The following is a 22,179-nucleotide window of genomic DNA, read 5'->3' as shown; positions in this document are numbered from 1 at the left end:
ACATATGTAACTTTTATAGTGAAAATCATTAAAAATTCCTAGTTGAAGTTGTAGTCTTATGTGAACCTAGTATGTTTTGTTAAAAAAACAAAACAAAACAAAAAAACCCTTAAGTGCATACATGAATAAATATAAAATGAAGAGCCATAAAATCCACATATATTCATGAAAGGCAGTAGATTTAGTGCCCTCTTTTGTCCTCCCTGTGTTGTGTCTATAGCCTTGGTCTTTGGAGCAATCTCTTTGAAATCAGTGGATACCAGTTTTTATGATCATTTCACCATTAAGTCATGGATTCAATGTGATATTTTAAAAGGTACATCATAACTTAAGATGTAAATCTGAAGTAGAGTTATGTCTGATTGAATATCTTCCCTCTGCTCAACACTTATTCAGTTGATATGGAGATGAATGAGACAGAGATCCCACTAGAAGAAATTGCAGACAAACAGGAAAATCAGAAATACAAGATAGAATAATAGCACATATTGTCAGATGGGAGTAAGAATCACAATACATGGGATCAGAGCTGAGAGAATAATATTTGAAGCACTAAAGAACAGAAGCAGGGAATGTTAAAGAAAGTCATATTTAGATGGAAGATAAAATAACACAGTGGTTAAAAACATGGACCTTGCAGCCAGGTGGCCTGGGTCCAGATCCTGGCTCTGCTGCTTACTATCTGTGTGACTTTTGAAGTTATTTCACCTTTCTGTCCCTAAATTCCTCATCTGTAAAAAATATATAATAACATTTTTAACTCTAAGAGCTGCTAAGAGAATTAAATGAATTAATATTTGCAAAGTGCTTAGAATTGTTCTGGACACATAGAAAGTTCTATGTATGTTTCAAATGCCTACAAATTGACATGGTTGAAGAATAGCAATTAGTCTTTTGTGAGGTAAATCGAAGTTAGAAAGTTGAAGCTGAATTCTAAAAAGTCTGGAATACAGTGTTAAAGGATTTGTATTTAATTATTTTGGCTCTCAGTTGCCAGCATACATTTGAAACAGGGAATGCCACAGTCAAAATATGTTTCAGACCCATCTTTTTCAGCAGAGTGGATGAAATATTGCCCTGGGAGAGGGGAGCCATTAGGTGAAAAGTAAGCTAGCTAGAAGATTATTGCTATAGTTCTGATGATTAATGAGGTGATGATAAGCCAGGGCAGAAATGTTGGAATGGAAAGAACAGAATGGGTCAGAATTCATTTACAGTCCGATATGGAGGATAAAGGAGATATTCTAGCTTGGATGACTTGGTGTGAGATTTGGAACACGGGAGGTCAAGGGCCAAGTTTTGCTGGTGTAGGAGAAGAGAAATGTACAAAAGAATTAATTTTGGATGTTTTGATATGAAGTGTTAATCAGACAGTCATATGAAGCTATCGAGTGAGTGTCTGAAAGTGTAGTTCCAGAGACCAGAAGTATGATCAGGACAAGTAAGATTAATTTGGTGGCCATTGGCATAAAGGTGATATTCAAAATATGACAAAGAATGAGAACACCCAATACTGCAGAAAGGAAAAGAAGAGAACAACAGGCTGAAGATTGAAATTAGGGCTTCACCTACAATGTTTTAGGATGAAACAGGAGATGACTTCATACAGAAAAAAGGATACAAGGGAACAACAAAAGCAAAGTAAGAAAGATGCCGCGGGAGTGGATTGTAAATATTAAACCAGGAAATTATTTATAAGCTAGTGTGCTCAACAACATCAAATGCTACAGGAAAGTGAAATAGGAGTCTGAGACACTTTTGAATTTGACACTTGTCACTCGGCATTTGTTAGCTCTGAGAGGAATTTCAGAAGGTAGATGTTGTCGAAATGGATGTGAATGAACCAAGGATGAACTGGAGATAAGTACCGGAATGTTGTACAGCATAGTACGGGAGAAAAGTAATGTGCAGTTAAGAGTTATGTGGATGGATTTTTTTTTAAGATTTTTATTTATTTGAGAGAGAAAGAGAGAGCTTGCACACGTGCGCAAGAGAGAGTGCTTGAGCAGGGGGAGGGGCAGAGTGAGAGAGAGAATCCTCAAGCAGACGCTCCCCACTGAGCATGGAGCCCTACAGGGAGGAGGAGACAGGGGCACTTGATCCCAGAACCCTGAGATCTTGATGTGAGCCAATATCCAGAGTAGGCAGCTTAACTGACTGAGCCCCCCAGGCATACCAGATGGATTTTTATTGTTATTGGGCTGGGAGAGACTTGAATGTAGTGTAGATATTGAATGAGGAGAATGAACTAGTGAAGGGGGGGGGGAGATGAAAGCCCAAGGAAACTGGAGGTATTTTAGAACTCTGTAGTTTTGCCATTCAGAACGATAAAAATCTCAATTATATAATCATTGTTGAATTATTTTTCTATTGGAATTTTATTTGTTAAGAAACATACAGATCTTATTCCCTGTCTTCAAAAGTAGAATATTTATCAGATTTACCAGAAAGTTTCTAATAGAAATGGCAGTTTTTATTATTAACAAACTTGGGAAAAATTCAATCTAAAACTCATAACAGAATCAAATGAGTTTTACTTACAAACAGGCATAGATATGATCATTAAAAATTGATGGGTTGATACTGTGATTTGAATAAAGCTTTTTAATACCTCTAAGTATCTATACATAGGACAATTACAATAGTTTTGGGCCTATTGCTTTATAAATTGGCCTTTTTTTTTTCATTTTAACAATGTCTTTACACTTTCAGTGCTGCTTCCCAAACATAAACATGGCATTATGGCTTCTTAGAATTATCATTATAACTTGGAATCACTTCATCCATATGTTCTGGTACTATACCTAACCAAGCTTAGTCTTGAAAAAAAATTAGTAGCTTTATTCTTGTTTTCCATTCAAAGGGAAATCTTTAGGATATAGATCATAGGTGAATAAAGATAATATCCTTGAGTATTGCATTTTTGTTTCCTCACCTAGAAACAAAAAGATTTCCTTGTTTCTGATTTTATTTCGTGGACCATAATCTTACTTCTCAACCACAAATACCTCTTACAAGTATGACCACTGTCCCAAAAAAGAATAAGAAACATTTCCCGTAGGAGACATGGGTAAATCCCATGGTTAACTAGGTATGGTGTACATTAGGGAATGCAGATTCAATCTTTGTTATATGAATTAGAATGTTTACTTCTTTATCTCTAGGATACCGACAGTGCAAGGCAGAAGAATTTAGTTGTGCTGATGGACGATGTCTCTTAAATAGCCAATGGCAGTGTGATGGGGACTTTGACTGCCCTGATCATTCTGATGAAGCACCTTTAAACCCAAAGTGCAAAAGTGCAGGTACAGAAATATGTAATATTATACTTATTCCCAAATTTGCTTTTCAGTGGAAAAACTGTGACTCTGATTTTCACTTCAGTCTGGTGTGATATTCAATGAAAAGAAATGCAAATGATTAAGCATGTGATGTTTCAAGTGATACCATGCAGGATCCTACTAATCAACTATGTTTTGCATCTAGTTTTAGAAATTAAATCTGTGCTAAAATATGAAGATTTGGGGCAATGAACCTAATGAATCCATCACCTCGATCCCTTCAGAAAAGCCATTTCTTCTTAATACATGATTTTATGTGAAAATAATTTCCTTGTATGGACCTATTTGAAAACTCAAACAAAATAAGTTGAGATTTACTGAGAGAAAGTCTGTATTAGTGATACTTAGGCAAAACAAAGTAAATTGCATATCATTTGAACAGAAATATATACCCAGCCAAACCTGGTCTATTTATCATTTCACTCTTCCAAAGACTGAATACATAGTCATATATTTAAAATAAACCCAATTACTTTTTTCTCATGTACTTTACATGCTAATAGGCTCTCTTTTATCATGTATGATAATAAGTAATGTTCAAGTCATCAGGTTATAAGTAGCTGCAAAACCTAAACTCCTTTTCCATAGCTATATTTGGAACAACTATTATTCACCACAAATGTCCTTTTTATGCCCTGACTTAAAAATGTCAGTGTTATATTTCCAAGAAGAAAAAGAATTTAGGAATATCTACCTATTCTAGATTCTTAATTTTTTAGTGACACATAATTTCTTAGAGACCTATGGCTTGAGGGAAATGTCAAACTATCATTATACTTTTGAATTAATTCTTCACAATATAGGTGAAGACAGAAATACTCCATTAATTTTACTATAGGTGCTTATTTTGACTGCTAATTTTCATGGGAAAGAAAGACTTTCAGTAAGTGTAGAACATAAAAGTACAGTTTGTCCTTGATTTTTTTTTATATTTTGTGTATAAAATACTACACTGTAGAGGATTTTATATGTATATGTATTTACTATAATTTTTGACAGATAAGTTATCAGATTTGTGAATGTTTTCAGCAATTGTAGTATAAAGCAATGGCAAGCCCTTTATGTTCCATTTGTTTTATTTTCTTTTTCCAGAACAGTCATGCAACAGTTCATTTTTTATGTGCAAAAATGGCAGGTGCATTCCCAGTGGAGGTCTTTGTGACAATAAGGATGACTGTGGCGATGGCTCAGATGAGAGAAGCTGCCATATAAATGAATGTTTGAGTAAGAAAGTCAGTGGATGTTCTCAAGATTGTCAGGACCTTCCAGTCAGTTACAAGGTGAGTACTCATCAAAAATAGTAAATCCCCCGATACACTGGAATTTGAGATAATGAATACCATTCAATCCAAGATAGCTGTAAAACTTAAAATGCATCATAATATCGTTAGGTAAAACTATTTAAATGAAAAGTATCTATATAAGCAATTCACAATAATAATGTGGTATAAAAATTGTAAAAATATACTCAGAAAGATGAAAATGTCAAAGTGTTTTTCAATATATGCTGAACATAAAGAAAAAAAAAGCAAGAGAAGATCAATGTTTAGGGAGATACTGCCATGTTAATACCACATAAATATGTATGCAACTCTTAAGTTCCCATTTCTTCCCTCATTCTTCTTCCCATCTTTGAAATGAAATGAATGGGTTAATCACTTATTTACCACAACACTGGATAATACAATATTATTCGTATAAACAGGAAGAAAAAAAAATAGAATGCATGAATTATTAGGACTGCGTTCAGGTACACTAAAAATAAATCATGCCTAATACCCTAATTGGTTTTTGTTAGTACCATTTTCCTGAAAGAGCGTGATTCACTGACAAAATTGATTGACAGGAATAGCTTTTGAAAACATTTCTGTTTCATTCATGTTGGAACGGAGGATGCAGATGAGCATAATATTAAAATTAGAGCTGTGCATTAGGTTAAAACTGATTATGTAAGTGTGGGAAAATCTCAGGAAGAGTAATTCATTTGAAAGTCTTTTTAACTGCAATAGCTCTGTATGAGGGGCGCGTGGGTGGCTCAGTCGTTAAGCATCTGCCTTAGGCTCAGGGCGTGATCCGTGTTCTGGGATCAAGCCCCACGTCAAGCTCCTCCGCTGGGAGCCTGCTTCTTCCTCTCCCACTCCCGCGCTTGTGTTCCCTCTCTCCCTGGCTGTCTCTCTCTGTGTCAAATAATTAAATAAAGTCTTTAAAAAAAAATAGCTCTGTATGAATCAGCAATAGGACATGCTCCTACAAAGCACAGAGGCAGTCTAATGCCAGTTAAGACCATTACAGAGATTAGAATTTATTCTACTGAGCTCTGCACTGGGCAGAACACACCTGGGATACTATGTGCCTTAATGGACATGGCATTTTAAGAGGAAATGACAAGTTGTAGTGTATACAAATTTATACACCCAGAAACATAAGGAGTCTGGAACACACACCATTGGAAGAAGTTTTGTCTGGAGCAAAGATGGCTTATTAGCTGTATTCAAATATATGAAATACTGGATTGGGGAACGGACATAGTCTGAGTTGTTTCAAAGGGTGGAATTACAGGTTGGGAAGCAGATTCTGTTCATATGAGGAAAAGTGTTCTGAAGTACTATCTTTACATTGAAATGAGCTGCCTCGTTTCTCACTACTACAGGGGTTAAATTGTAGCTAAATGTCTTTTTTTTTTTTTAATGTTCAGGTAGCCAACATATAGTACATCATCCGTTTTTGATGTAGTGTTCGACGGCTAAATGTCTTTCTTTAAAGCATGCTAGAGAGAATATTTGTGTATTGCAGAGATGTGTCTTTTTCCCTGCCAACTTTGACATTCTATGACAAGACAGTTCTATCTAATGGTAAATTTAGCCAAACAACCGCTTTGCCATTTGTAATTTCTGAATTTCTGGTATTGTGATTAATTTAACTACATTGATAGGATCTTATTGTATATAAATATAACCAGAGAACTACAATAATGATTTTCCCCTGTGCAAAAACAGAGATAAAAAGTAAAACCCTAGAAAGCTACATTTTGTTAAAAAAAAAAAATTAGTCCAAATACTGTATTAAGAAGGCTTGGTTAAATTTACAGGTTTAAAACACACATATACCCACAAGTGTTGTATTGTAGGTAAAAAGAAACAAGACAAATGAGCCAAATAACTCTTAATGAGATGACTATGTATCAAATAAATAATTTTGGCAGTAAATATTTTGAAACCCAAGGAAGCAGAAAAAATATTACCAGTGACTTAGGCCCAATCAATGTAGATATGTTTCCTGAAGAATTAGGGAATGTGTCATAGAATTATTACAGATAATTAATTAAAACTTCAACTCACAGTTTAGAAATAGTTCTTTAGTCCTGTCTGTATAATATATACATTCCATATTTCTATATGGAATCTATATATCATAGAATCTATATCTACCTATCTATCTAAAAACATTAATTTCAAAGTAGATTTCCTTGTGCTTATCCTGTGTGTATTTAAATCTGTCGTAACAATATTGGTGAAATCTAAAAATTATAGAATATAAGATGGTCAGTTTTTGACATAACATTCAGAATGAAATTTACTATTTTCTAAATGCCTGCATATGGGGCGCCTGGGTGCTTCAGTCGGTTAAGCATCCAATTCTTGATTTCAGCTCAGGTCATGATCTCAGGGTATTGGGATGGAACCCCATGTTGGACTCTGTGCTTAGCAGGGAGTTTGCTCAAGGATTCTTTCTCTCCCTCTCCCTCTGCTCCTCCCCCCATTCGCTCGCTCTCTTTCTCTCTAAAATAAATAAACAAATCTTTAAAAAAAATAAAAATAAAAAAATAAAATAAAATAGAATGCCTGTGTATAAGAAGTACTTAGTGCTCAGAAATGCCATGTTTAGAAGACCACTGTGGTAGAAATAGGTATCATCCAGAGTGCCATGGTAAATCTATTTTAATTACTTTATAAGACATCTCATACAGAAACTTATTTATTGATAATATTTTTAAAAATTAGTATTTTCACTTTGACTTCTCAGGAGTCATAGAATAAAGTGAGAATTCCAGTTAAAATAGACAACATATTTAATCATTCAGAAAGTCTATGTGTATACCTGACAGAATTGCTACGAATAGTGTTCTTGAATATGTACACATGTCAAAACTAATGCATAAAATAAAACATCTTTTGGGGAAACAAGAACAATATAAAAATTCAAGCAGCTGAGACTAGAATCATAAATGAGAGATTTAAATAAAGTTTCAAAGCAAATATTTTTACATATTGTGCTGAGATTTTATACACACACACACACACACACACATATTTATATTCATGATAATTTGTTGATAGGAAATTGAGTAAAAAGCCTTCTATACAACAAAAGCTTCCATATTTTGGGGGGGGATGTCAGTTTATAAGTCTCTCTCTTCCAGTGAATGGGGAAAACCATCCAGTAATCTATTCCTCATTACAATATCTGTAGAACATGACAAGAAATCCTCCTCCAAAATCTGCAATAAAATGAAAATTGCTTACAAAAGCAAAATTTAGACCTTATGGACTGTGAACAATTTGCACATTTGTTATAAAGCAAATACAATGTATCTAACTATTCAAAAGGGAGTAATAACATTTACTAAAAGTAAGGATCTTATTTTGATGAAAAGTATAATTTACCATGTAAAAATAAATGTACTTCTGGGAAAGAAAAAAGTTTTAATGTATATATTAGAAATAAAATAATATTTGCCAAATACCACTTAAAAATCTGCAAAAAAAAAAAAAAAAAAACCTTATCTGAATGTAATAGGAAATGTTTGAGTAGCTGTATTTCTTTCTGTTGGCTATATGATCTTATATAAAAACTAATACAAATCCGGAAAATTTGAAGTAGTTCTCGATGATGAGAAAAATTATGATGGTATTAAATATATATAAATCTCACTTTCATAAAAATTGTTTTTCTTTGTAAATGAAGATGAAAATTTTTTAAACTTATTTTCTATTAAATATAGATGAATCCCTCCTTTTTTATCTTTGAAGATGCAAATAATTATTAGTTTCTTCATTCAATTTATGAAAGTTAGACTAGTAGAATTTCCCATTGATAACTTTGGGTTATTTGGGAGCAAGGCTCAGAGTCATAGGATCAAGCCCTGTATCAGGCTCCTTGCTCAGTGGGGAGTCTGCTACTCCCTCTTCCCCCACTTGTGCAAGCTGTCCTCTCTCTCAAATAAATACATAAAATCTTTAAAAAATGAAATAAAACAAGGTTAAAGGATTGTTGGAAATTGTCTTTTAAAAAATCTTCTCTTTCAATAAACATTTTTTTAAAGTTACAGATAACCTTAAACATACTAATTTGTTTATAGAAATATATATTACATTTGGTAACTTTTACCAATTTTACTTTAAGAAATTGATTTTCCATAAATGTGTTTTTATCTAAGGTGTCTCTTTGATATAATAGTTCCATAAGCCTGACATTAGCCATTCAAAGTGATTTTCAGAAATCCCATTAAAACCGGGATACTGTTTATTTCCTTTTATAATACTCTTTGAGAGGAACTCAGTACATTCTATTAAAATTCCTTTCACTTGTCCTAAAGCGCACCTTGAATTCAGTATAGTCTTGTGTTAGTCTGTGACTCTCTGGTTTCCCAATCCCATGACCACATGATCTATTTTTCTGTCCTTTTCAGTGATAACTTTTTGTATCCTGTCATTTTTTCACTTTTCTTTTCAAAAAAATATTTGTTTTAAAAATTGTGGTACAATATATCTGACATAAAATTTACCATTATAACCATTTTTAAGTGTCCACTTAGGTGACATTAAGCATCTTACTTTCTTTTGCCATAGCAAAGCACCAGTTGTCTTGACTTCCTAAATCAGGTAGCAGGATGAGTGTTCTCAAAGAAAATAAGAGTTTGATGAGGAGAGTATGGGAAATCAAGCTACAGCTTTTGCTTTGATTTGCTGGCTTGCCAGTGGGTCCTAAGGATTAAAAAACAAAGCAAAACAACATGTAATTGCTGAGGATTATTAGCTAATTATTGGTGTAAATTGTTAATGATGAAAGTGCTAAGACCTTAAAGGGATCCATTCCTGGAAAAAGAACTTAATAAAAGGTATTTAAATTCTCCTTAGAGCACTTTCAGGTGAAGATGATGCTGCCTCGCCCCCAAGTAATGAATGCTGTTTTGGTACTTAAGTCAGTTGTTTGCTGACTATTTAATAATATGCACGTATATCTCTAATATTTTTCCCAGTAGATAAAAACTCTGCCATCACTTTTACCTTCAGGTGAATGACTGAGGTTATTAAATGTTTGCTCTGAGTAACTGTTGAATACTAGTTACTCTTAACAATTTAGGGTTTCTTTTTAACTCACTGTCTTACTCAATATTCGCACATTCCTTTATTCGGAGAGAGCTAAATAGTGTTTGCAAATGTTAACATGACCGTAATCATTTGGTCAACTATAGGCTGATCTTGTGTAATTAAAATTCTCAAATGCTACGTGGCAGGAACTGAGTGTAGATCTGAAAGAGAGTGACTGATCACAAGATCACAGCATGCTGTTTTTTTAGGACTGCAAGGACATACATGGGGTGACATTATATTCAGAATTTACATGCCAGTTAGTAAATGTTGCATATCATCGGCAGAGGTTCCTCTAGTACATGATAGAGATGCTGAAGGAAAGATTTGATGATACAAATATAGTGGGGAAATTGTTACTCTTATTTTATTTCTCCAGACAGTATCAACATAGTAATGGAATCAGACCCAGTCGATAAATACTAATTGAGCTGTACTGTATGTTACAGACAGTCTCAGCTCCCTGACTGGCTTTATCCAGGCAAGTTCATGTTTGTGCCTCTAGGTTTCTCATCAGTTAACTAAAAGTAATGATACCTACATCATAGATTTCTGTAAGGCTCTGATAAAGTAACATATGTAAAAAAGTTAGTGATCTTCACAGCTCCACGTAACAGTTAATTCTTATGATTATTAAAGCCCTCTAAAAAGACAATATGATGTAATAGAAAAAGAACAAAAGAAGTTGACTAGTGTTGTGGTCATCATCATGCTAGAGCCACAAGGCTTTGATGATGTCAGTTAACCTTTATAATTTTGCCAATGTCAGATGATCAAATGAAGCTATTTGGGAAAATTCTTTTTTTAGCTTTAGCTTTAGTTAATACACTTAATTCTTATTAAAATCACTGGACACAGAAAGACTTGCCATTATCTATTCTTACATGATTTTCTTTCTTGAATCATACTAAAGGGATATCCAATAGGAAAAGACAGTGACAATGATATGAATTGATTGTGCTTGTTTTTCATTCTTCAGTGCAAATGCTGGCCTGGATTCCAACTGAAGGATGATGGTAAAACATGTGTAGACATTGATGAATGCTCCTTGGGATTTCCGTGTAGCCAGCAATGCATCAATACATATGGGACCTACAAGTGCCTCTGTACAGATGGCTATGAAATACAACCTGATAACCCAAATGGCTGCAAATCACTCTCAGGTATCGAACTGCACTTGTCCACTGATCCAACCTCAGTTACACATATGGATCATGAGTTTTATAGCCATTCTTACTGAATTCACTCCCCCTTGCTACTTCTGAGAAATCAAAATTCTTCCCTATTTACCTCGATATAGGAATCTGTCACTCTCATTTTGCGTGCTGTCCACAAGCTGTGCTGTTTGTAATAAAGTTGCATTATGGTCTTGTGAATTATTAAGTGCTTTCTAGATTTTGAAAGTGTTTAGAAGTAAAAAAAAACTATTTCTAGCCGTTTTTCCTGCTGCATCACAGGTTCTTAGGAGTAGGTTTGGCCAAGACTATTAAAGAGCTTATTGTGACTGTATTATAATAGTTTTTCCTTCTCCCCTCACCACACACATTCATATATGTTTGCCAAGGAGAAGTGGTCAATAATGATAATGGTACTGATGATGACAACAACAGCAATAAATCAGCTCTGTAGGACTATTTGAATTCTTCCAGTGATTCAGCAAACATTATTAAACTTCTGTTTGTTCCAAGTAGTGTGTTTGATTTGTAAATTAGAAAATTCATTAGAACATGGACCACAATTTTTAAAATATTGTAATTCTAGGAGAGAAAATCACACATATTGAAATAATACAAAGCAATATATAATAAATAATGACTGTTTAAATGAGCAAAAAATGGTACATAATATGTCTCTTACCCCCATAGTTTTTGAATATGATGAATCAAATTAGCATTGCTAGTGTCTCATGTATGTGCATGTCATATATGCATGACAAACATTAAAACATTAGATATTTTATTTATTTATATAAAATAAACACCAGTGACAGAAATTCTTAAAATTAGTTTTCAACTGGCTAAACCTTTGCACATTATGGAGAAAAATATAGCCCTTTCAAATTTTTTTATTTCATTTTTACTTATTCTTGGAATATTCATCACTGAATCAATTTGTGTATTATTTGGAGCCTGCTTTTTTTTTTTTTTTTAATTTACCCACCTACTTACATCATGCAATCAGTGACATATGAAGAGATAAAATCTCAAACCAGTCAAAGTTTTTGTTATTTCTAGCTTTTTGCTAAGGATGGTATAAAGGAGATGAGTGCTAATGATTACAATTTTGGTCTTATTATATCATGTATCCATGCTGTAGTTGTTTCTCATTAACAGTAATAATTAGAAACTAATAATAATTTTAATACAAAAACAAAGTATTTCTGAAGCATAAATGTTTTGCTAAAGAGAGGATAGATTTTTTCCAACTTTACTGAGAAATAGTTAACATATAACTGTGCAACTTTATTTTTTTAAATTTTATAATTGTGTAACTTTAAAGTGTATAATGTGTTGATTTGATACACTTATATACTGAAATACGATTGCCACCATAGTGTTAGACACTTCCATCACTTCACCTAATTACCATTTCTTTTTTCTGGCAATAACATTTAAGCTCTACTCTCTTAGCAACTTTCAAGTATGTAGTATTGTTATCTATAATCACCTTAGATTCTCAGAACTTCGTTGTCTTCTAACTGGAAGTTTGTACTCTTTAATCAACATCTCCCCATTTCCCTTACCCCTCATACCTGGTAACCACCATTCTGCTGTCTGTTTCTATGAGTTTGGCTTTTTTGAGATTCTATGTATATGTGATCTCACATAATATTTGTTTTTCTCTGACTTATTTCACTTGGTATAATGTCCTCAAGGACTATCCATGTTGTTGTAAATCGCAGGATTTTATTCTTTGTCATGACTGAATAGTATTCCATTGTGTGTGTATGTGTGTGTATAATATTACATATGTATGTGATATAGAAAATATAGAATATATACTATATATAATATACATATACATTACATACTATATAATATGCATATGTGTAAATACAAATATATAAATTAATACATGTGTTTGAATACAGGTACCTATACATATAAACATATATTTATACATATGTGTATGCATGTCACATCTTCTTTATTCATCTGTTCAGGGGCACTTAGGTTGTTTCCATGTCTTGACTGCTGTGAATAAAGCTGCCATAAACATGGGAGTGCAGATATATCTTTGATTCCTGCTTTCATTTCCTTTGGATAAATATCCAGAAGCGAGATTGTTGGTTCATATGTTAGTTGTATTTTTAACTTTTTAGAAACCTCCATACTGTTTTCCATAGTGGATTTACATTTCTACCAACAATGAACAAAGGTTCCCTTTTCTCACATCCTTGCCAACACTTGTTATCTCAGGTCTTTTTGATGATAGTTATTCTAATAGGTGTAAGGTGATAACTCATTGTGGCTTTAATTTGCATCTCCCTGGTGATTACTGATGTTGAGCATCTTTTCATGTACTTGTTGGCCATTTGTATGTCTTCTTTGGAAAAATGTCTGTTCAGTTTCTCTGCTGATTTTTATTTATTTGTTTATTTATTTAGTTATAGAGAGGGGAGAGGGTCAGGGAGAGAGGAGAAAGAAAATCTTAAGCAGGCTCCATGCCCACCACAAAGCCCAACATGGGGTTCTATTTCACAACCCTGAGATCATGACCTAAGCAGAAATCAAGAGTCAGACACGTAACCAACTGAGCCACCCAGGTGGCCCTCCTCTGCCCATTTTTAAGTCAATTTTATTTTGTTATTGATTTGTATGGACTCTTTATATATTTCCAAGATTAACCCTAATATTAACACCTTATCAGATATATAATTTACAAATATTTTCTCCCATTCCATAGGTTGCCTTCTAATTATGTTGATTGTTTCTTTTGCTGTGCAGAAGCTTGTTAGTTTGATATAGTTCTGCTTATTTTTCCTTTATTACTTGTGTTTATTGTGTTATATATAAAACAATCTTTACCAAGACCTTAATGGAGACTTTTCTCAATGTTTTCTTCTAAGAGTTTTATAATTTCAGGTATTACATTTAAGCAGTAAAGAACATACCTGCCTGAGTATTAAGGTAGACCATGACTGACTAATTTCATGTTTATAAATATAGTTGACAAGAGATGGCAAAGCACCTTCAGCTTTAGAGCCGATTCCCTTTAGTAGGGTTATGAATCTCAATTTAGCATCAATAAAGACTGAATGATTGACTGGAGGTGCTGCTCTTGCTAATGGAAGATGTCCCGTGTGTATGGAACACATTTCTAGTCCCTGACATATAAAGTATGCTAAAATACAATATAGCACCCTATATACTTACTGTGAAACTAAAGGATAAGAGGAAAGAATTAATTTTTAATATAAATTAAACAAATAGGACAATAAGTCTATAACGATAAATGATTTATAATAAAATCCACATTAAGTTCCATAAAGTGACTAACTTTTTCATTGCTTTTTTCTTTCTTTTTTTTTTTTTTTTCCTAATTTCTCCTAAAAAGTAAATTTGCCTATCAGGCAACTAAGTATATGACTTCATCTTAGAAATGAAGCTCTTTAAAAAAAGAGTTTGAACAAAACTTTAATTGAATTGACCCAGGATAATAACAATCAAGAATGTGATCAATTTGAATTTAAATTATTCAGGTACATATTCAGATAAATGTGCTATACAAACTTTCTGAATATTTTTTAGTTACAAATCCAGTTTGGGGGGGTGGGGCACCTGGGTGACGCACTCAGTTAAGCATCTGACTCTTGGCTTTGGGTCAGGTCATGATCTCAGGGTCGTTGTTTCTAGCCCCCATCAGGCTCTACCACTCAGCAAAGATTCTCTCTCCTTCTCTCACTCTCTAAAATAAATAAATAAATCTTTTAAAAAATAAAAATAAAAATCCATTTTGTTTCGAAAAAATCTGAAGAGAAAACCGATCTAAAGTTTTAGAGGATCTTCATATATTTGGAACATGGTCAGAGTCTTACTATTAACGTTCCTGAACTCTAGAGCAAGGGAGATACTACAACTTATTAGACAAATTTTAAGGAGGAAATAAAGACCATTAACGATCATTAAAGGATTAAAAAAGCTGGATTATGGGGAAAGGTGAAATTAATAAACAAAAATTATAGAATCTGGAGTTCCAAAATTATCTAACGGAAGTTTCCAGGCAGATAAAACAAATATATGTAGGCAGTGATACCCTTGATTTTCACCAAAGTCATTTTGACAGCATAACCTGTTTATTAGATTATCAAGAAAGATTTTTCTGATTTTATGAATTAGCTGTACTGTAGGTCTCTGAAATAGGTATAGTTTATTCTTTCTGAAACTCATTTTAAAAAGTCAGATTATGACAGCAGATATTTTCCAATTCCAAATAAATTAAATAATCTGCTGTTCATGAATACTGAGGGAAAGAGAGAGATGCATTTAGAATTATCTAGATTTTCCATACTGCCTGGGTATCTGCTACTTTTCCATTTTATTATCAATTGAAATGCTTAGTGTGAATTTTTTAACCATTAATCTACCAGAGGGCACTGCATTTAAATTTATAATGCAGCAAAAACTAAAGTTGAGACTAAGCAAAGTTGAAAACCATACATATAAAATTCTAATTATGTTTTTGTCTTGGTATTTAGATGAAGAACCTTTTCTAATTCTTGCCGATCATCATGAGATAAGGAAGATTAGCACTGATGGCTCCAACTATACACTTTTAAAACAGGTATGACATTGTCATGATGATTTCATATTTAATATGATTCCTCCATTGCCACTGTCAGTTTCATTCATCTTTCTTGAGAATTTAGTTTCATTTTAAGTGCAAATATTCATTAGCAACTGGGATACTGACTCTCCTTGACAGTTGGATTTTTCAGTTTTCCTCTAAGTCACAGATTAGAAATGAAAAGTTCACATGAAAATCTAGATTTCAGGCTACTCATGAAAATAAATAGGGAGATATAGCAGTGCTGAGCTCACATCCTTCAACGTCCATGATCCAAACTGTGTTGCAGTTAACACTTTGACATAGAGGCCAATGCTCTCCAATTCACTGAAGTTCTCAGACTTCCCATGTGCTCGCCACAGGTATACTTGTTCATGAATGTCTGTGAGGTTTAGATTCTTGCTCTTGATATTAGAGTGTGCCAGCAACATTCACTGTATCATTGGAGAGAGGCATCTCTAATTGTGAACCCTGCAGAGATTGGGAAAAATGTAAAATATTTTCATGTTTATAAAAAGTAAACAAATCTATTGACAATATAAGAATTACCCCTATCTATTTAAGAGATGAATAATATGAGAATAATAATGAGTAATAATATAAGATTGTATTATATAAGATAATAGAAGATCAATACAACAATGGGGAGAAAGTTTTAGCATATATAAGTGTGAAAAAATGTTTGCTGCCCAAATGGTTTCTACACTATTTAACTTAATTCTTTTTTCCTGTCTAGTCTAATTTTAAGCTTATAGCAAAGTTACAAAATATTGAAAATTGTCTTTTTCTTTTGGAGTAGGTCTCCATACCCCCTCCAAGCCTCTCTATACCTTCAAAGTTGAATGTGCCAGTCACTGATTTCCTATATGCTATCTGGAAAAGGGACGTGCTTATTTTCTCTTTACTAGGTTGTTTTTGTTTATTTGTTTAACATTTCTTCCTTTTAGACTCTGCTATCAGAAAGGGAGGAAGTTCTCTCTTTAGGACACTCTGTATAAGCTCAGTTGAACTGATAACTAAAATAGCAACAATAATTTATTGACTTCATGAAGACCATAACAGAGCTTCAATGACATCTCCTTGCTTTATTTTCCAACCCTGTGATTCAGGACGTTTCTGCTGGTATCCCTTTTGTTGTTCTCACGCCTAATATGTTATCAGAGATTGTTCTAAATGGAACAAAATGATTTTTTCCTGTATGCATCATTTAAGTCTATTTCATATATCCAGACTGCTTTAACGCACACGTTCAGATAGCACTTTTTTCCTGGTATCATTTTCAACTATTGCCAATCACTAGTACCTAAGTGGGGATGACTTTCAGATAGGTTTCTTAGTGTAGTGTTTATGAAAATGAAGAGAGAGTGAGAGAAAAGAGGAAGCTCATGAGGACTCTGAACATCTGTGTCTTTGGAAAGCATTTATGAATGTGACCACTGAGTAAGGAAATAGACGCCCAAAAACTAGACATAAGCCTTAAATCCAGTTTTGCCTGAAGTCTGTTTGGAATATATCATTTCTGTCAGGGAAGATATTTTTAACTACGTTTCATTATAGCATTAGAGGAATTTTCAAGGAGTTCTGGGCAGTAGAAACAGTGTTTTTTTTTTTTTTTTCTCTCTCAGAGATTTCTGTCTACATGTAGTAAAAAACAGAAGTAATTATCTCCCCATATTTTCTTTCAGTCAAAATAAGTGAAAAGACATCCTTGACTTAAATTTGGGAGGAATTTTTTTTTGTGTAGGTGATTAGGAAGAACAATTTACCATAATATCTTGAATTTTATTCTCTTTGTTGTAGTCCATACAATCTCATGAAGGATTTTAGTGAAAAATTATAACAACTGGTAGATTATTTTTTACCCTATGTATTCTAAAACATAGCTGTAGCTAGGCTAGCTATAACTTAAATTCATACACCACATGCATAAAGAAAATGTACTTTAATAACATGGATTTTGGAAGCAAAATGCATTAATCAACTATTAATTTTATTAATTTAAGTGCATTAACCAAGTGGCTTTCCAATGTTATCCAATTCAATCCTAGCAATGCCTTTTATTCCAGTAAAATTGCATAGAGAAACAAAACACAATTTCCTAAATTAATCATCTTGAACCAAAGGGTGCAAATCTTCAGCTATAGAAATGAAAGAAGCAAATAGGATTTTGATGAAACCAATTTTCAGCTCTAAAACCACTGGGATGACTCTAGTGTTTAGACATTATTTTGACCATGCCCTTGGCTGTTTTAATGTTCCTTGCATATGATTCTGCAAAGGGAATTGCGAAGTTTTCTGTGGGGATTAAGGGTAAAGCTGTAGAAAATGACCAGCTTGGTTAGATAGATATGTCAGAATTCAGAGCTTCAATTCCTCTGCATTTATATCTTTAATTTATTATAGTGAATTGCTGAATTTGGAATTGGATTTTCATTATCTAAATTGATTATTGTAAGGAAAAGAATAGATAATTCTGCCCTGATTGGGTGAATCTTTCCTAAAGTTAGTGACAAGATGCTTTTCTCCATAAAGCTCTAATTCATCCATCTGAATTGCAGGCCGTCACAGAACCATAACACATTTACCTTATTCCTCTGCTGTTAAAAGCATTTGAACAGAAAGGATATTACAAACTACTGTTGGAGTGAATTTATTAAACTCTCAACAGAACTTGGACCAAATTCAATTTATATTTTTAAAACTTTGATTTTGCATAGAGAGCTTCCTAGATATGTATGCTGAAGTGCATTTAGTTAAGGAGTCCTCCAGCTTTTAGCTTGTGAATGAATATTTAACAAATCTTTTGAATCTGTGACTGATTTTTTTTAAGCATTTATGGTGGTTATTTTTGATCAGTAATTCAGTTAAGAAGTATACTTGTGTTTATTCATGTGGGTATAGTAATTTACACACAGTCATGTTTGTTTATTTGTGTCTCTTGCTTATGACCAATGGCAGGCAGTTTCAAGGGATCAGGGTATTTCAGGTTAACTTTATAATCTGAGGCTGAAGAAAGAGATTGCTCACGTTAAGCCAACTAAAAATATAAGATTTGCACTTATGATTTTAATGCCATCACCACTAGAATTTAGCCTGCTGAGAGAAGAAAAAATCAGTATCTTCCAGAATCTTCTCTGACTTGCTTCTATAACTAGGCCATCTTTAGTCTTCTAGATCATCGCAAAGAAATAAAATATGAACAGTAATAATTTAGCCTTGGCCCAAGTCTTATAAAAGAGTATATAAATCTAATGCAGAGTCATTATCTGATTTTAAATTTGGGGAATAGATCTGGAAACTGAACCCAGATGTGGTAATTATCATCCTCCCTTTCCCTTCTCCTCCAACTAAACAAAACAGCCCATCTCCCCAAAGGTACTAATCCTGACTCATAAGACTATAGCTACTCATAAATAACCCCTAAAACAATTTGAGACTTAATTACAATTTTAGGTTGAATATGGATATAAGCAAGTTTACAACAGATATAAAGATATGGTGAGGATCTCTTAGGGCTTTGCCAAATGTCTATAGTGTCAATCATTTTTTAATACATAAAATTTATATATTAAGAAACTATCCAAGCCTTAAAATGAGTTAACACAATTGAAATCCTGATCCAAGTTTTGTTGGTCCATTGGGGTAGTAAATCTATGGGCCCTAATGAAAGGTCAGAATTAAATTAACCCCTCAGCAATCATTTGAACAATTCACCTAGAAAGATTCCTAGATCCTGATACACAGTTCTTAAATCAAATCTGTCAAAAGGCACACCTATCAGACCAAAGAACTGTAGTATCCAGAAACCTATCAGTTGGATTCATGTTCAGTTTTGTTACCTTCTAAAAAAGACATGAGTCTGGAGACAGGCATTTCCTCATATTTCCATGTGGAATAAAAAGATGTTGGCCATGCAGTTCCTCTTTGGTCAAATACTTACCTGGGATTATAACTTCTAAATTCTAATATGGCACCATGTTGACTGGAGGGCCCTTGGAAGCAAGAAGAAGCTAAACAAGGCAGCTGATTTATGTTATTGAGACAAATGATTTTGGACAGAGTAGATTCTAAAGCTTCTTTTCTGACTTCCATCAGATGGCTATCCAGGGCTCATTTTCAATCTTCAGGGATCTTCAGCCTTTCCAATTTAGATGTACGCTCTCTTCCGGTTACCCTACACAACAGATAATAATGACATTAAATTCATACTTTTTAACATTAACCTAAAGTGAGAGTGTTTCACTTTATCTCCCTAAAAGCAGTTTTTATTTTTTTTTTCCCACCCACGATACTGGCTATTTACTTAAATCTTTATCTGTAAGAACTCCAAAATTTTTGTGACCTACATGGAAAATATTTTCAAATAAATTATGCAACATCTTAAGTGTACGGTATAGAGAAGATGTAAACATAAAATGCCTTTAAAAAGAATTGGTCACAAATTCTCTTCATTGTAATAACTATAACTATTTAGGTTCAAAAGAAGATAGTGATTCTTAACTACTAAAACATTTGAAAATAATGTCCATTCACTATTATTCAAACATATCCTTTTTTTTTATTTTTAGGGATTAAACAATGTTATTGCTATAGATTTTGATTACAGAGAAGAATTCATCTATTGGATTGATTCTAGCCGACCCAATGGCAGCCGCATAAATAGAATGTGTTTAAATGGAAGTGATATTAAGGTAACTACATGTTGCAATGATGGGATTATTGGATAGTTTATTAGTATAGCTGACTTGAATAGAAAATGTTATTTGATGGTAATTATACAACTCATAGAATGTATTAGGTTGATTTGAATTTCACATTTGTACAGTGTTAATACATACTTAAAATATAAACTATGAGGCTTTTTAATCCATATGTTTCATTTTGACATTATTACTTGCAATAAGATAAAAATCAGATTGGGTAAATAAAATTCAGAATAAAATTCACAACCCCAGAAAACGTGAGGGATGCTTCTGCCTGAATGACTAGTGCCTGACCTGCAATTGTGGTGATTTATGTAAAAGGGAAAGTTGAGTCTGAGAATCTATTATTGAAAAAATTAATTACTAGACTCTAGATTGAAATTATAGCACTATTAAAATTAACCTCCTATACATGGAAATAATTGAATACATTTCTATAAAATCATGAATGTTCTGATCAGACAGCATCATAATTAAATACATGTCACATTCTAGATATGAGCTACTTGGCATTATTTCTGAGTTATCTTGAGTTTTATGTTCTGCTGAAGCGAGCACTGTGTTATCTTAATTTTTTAAAATAAAATTATTTGAAAAAATAAAATAAAATAATTCGTGCTGCATATATGCAGTAAAATATATTATAAAGGCATCTAAATTTAAGTACATAGAGCAACTTTTTTTGTAGCCATGTATAATATCATATAGAAATTTTTAGTGGGAACAATCATTTTTTAAAATATTAATAAAATCTTGAAATGTGTATATGCAATGCCAAGACAACCAGTATGATTATATTTATGTATAAACTTCATTTTTGTATTTATGTATAAACTGATAATTTATAAATGAAATATCTGTATTTATAGAACAAAGAAGCAGATGAATTTTGTCTTTTAATTCTTTGACTATTTACATAAAAACTGTAAAAGAAGCATTACCCAAACTTGATCATATTTTTTTTACAAGACATTTAAATTTTAGGTCACCTTTATATATTTTGAATATATGTTAATATTTTTAAAGGATTAATTATCTACTGTCTTGATACTTGATACTACTAAGCCGTTATGACTTTGAATCGTGTCATAACATAGGGTCACAAAATAAATCATATTTCTATTGAGATTACTAATTCATTGATTTTCATGTAAATTATCAGCCATGCCAATTTTTTAGAAGTGGAATTTGGGAGAAAGAAAAGATATCTTGCAATTCAATATAGTAGATTGATACAATTAGTCGCTGAAAATGCTCATGTAGTCATATATGTATGTGTAGGTATATACCTAAGTATATATATAATATATATATTATATACACACAAACATACATACCATATATATATATAGTATATATATTATATATATATATAATATATATAATATATATACTATATATATTATATACACACAAACATACATACCATATATATATATATATATATAGTATCCTTACTATTGATAACATTAGGGAAAGAATAACTATAAACTTTCATTATTGTTTTCTTGTCTCTAACCATTGGCTTCTATATAGCCCCAAGTTTCAGTTTCTCCTTTCACATAATCCTCAAAGCACTGAGAACTCAGAAATAGCAGTCACATAGAATCTTTGGTTATTTTATATGCATCATATTTGTATGTACAAAGTTTATATCCTTATTATAGCTGATATCAACATGGGTTAGAATCAAGTTTAGCAATTGTATGAACTTCACTTCCTTTGGTTAGGTTAAAATGATGTATGTCCTCACTTGTATTTTTTTTCTCTTATTGTAGAAGATAATTTAAGCAGGGCAAGAGCAGTTGGGAGAGTGGAGAATGCCATTGGTATCTTCCCCCAAACCTGTTAAAGATAAATAATATCAATAATTCTGTGTGTGTCTTTGTGTGTGATAGTATTTCTCCCCCCAATTTTCAGAAGACAGGTAAACTACAACAAAAATGTCATGAACAACTTTGTAGCTGCCCAACAGCT

The 22,179-nt window shown here is 32.7% G+C and overlaps 1 protein-coding gene across 1 annotated transcript in view; it reads left to right on the top strand.

The window, feature by feature from the left end:
* The window catches only part of LRP1B (LDL receptor related protein 1B), a 576,984-nt gene that overhangs the window by 330,267 nt on the left and 224,538 nt on the right, over positions 1-22,179 (top strand). Inside the window, 4 exon segments of the mRNA XM_087859483.1 lie at positions 4,434-4,621; positions 10,692-10,875; positions 15,411-15,496; positions 20,068-20,190. Of these exon segments, the coding sequence (XP_087715609.1) occupies positions 4,434-4,621; positions 10,692-10,875; positions 15,411-15,496; positions 20,068-20,190 (581 nt within the window).

Source organism: Ursus americanus, chromosome 1 (genome assembly GCF_024610735.1).
Source record: "Ursus americanus isolate L20-20 chromosome 1, mUrsAme1.1.p, whole genome shotgun sequence".
Taxonomy (NCBI): domain Eukaryota; kingdom Metazoa; phylum Chordata; class Mammalia; order Carnivora; family Ursidae; genus Ursus; species Ursus americanus.
The sequence above is the reverse complement of the archived record's forward strand: the minus strand, read 5'-3'. Positions and strand labels throughout refer to the sequence as shown.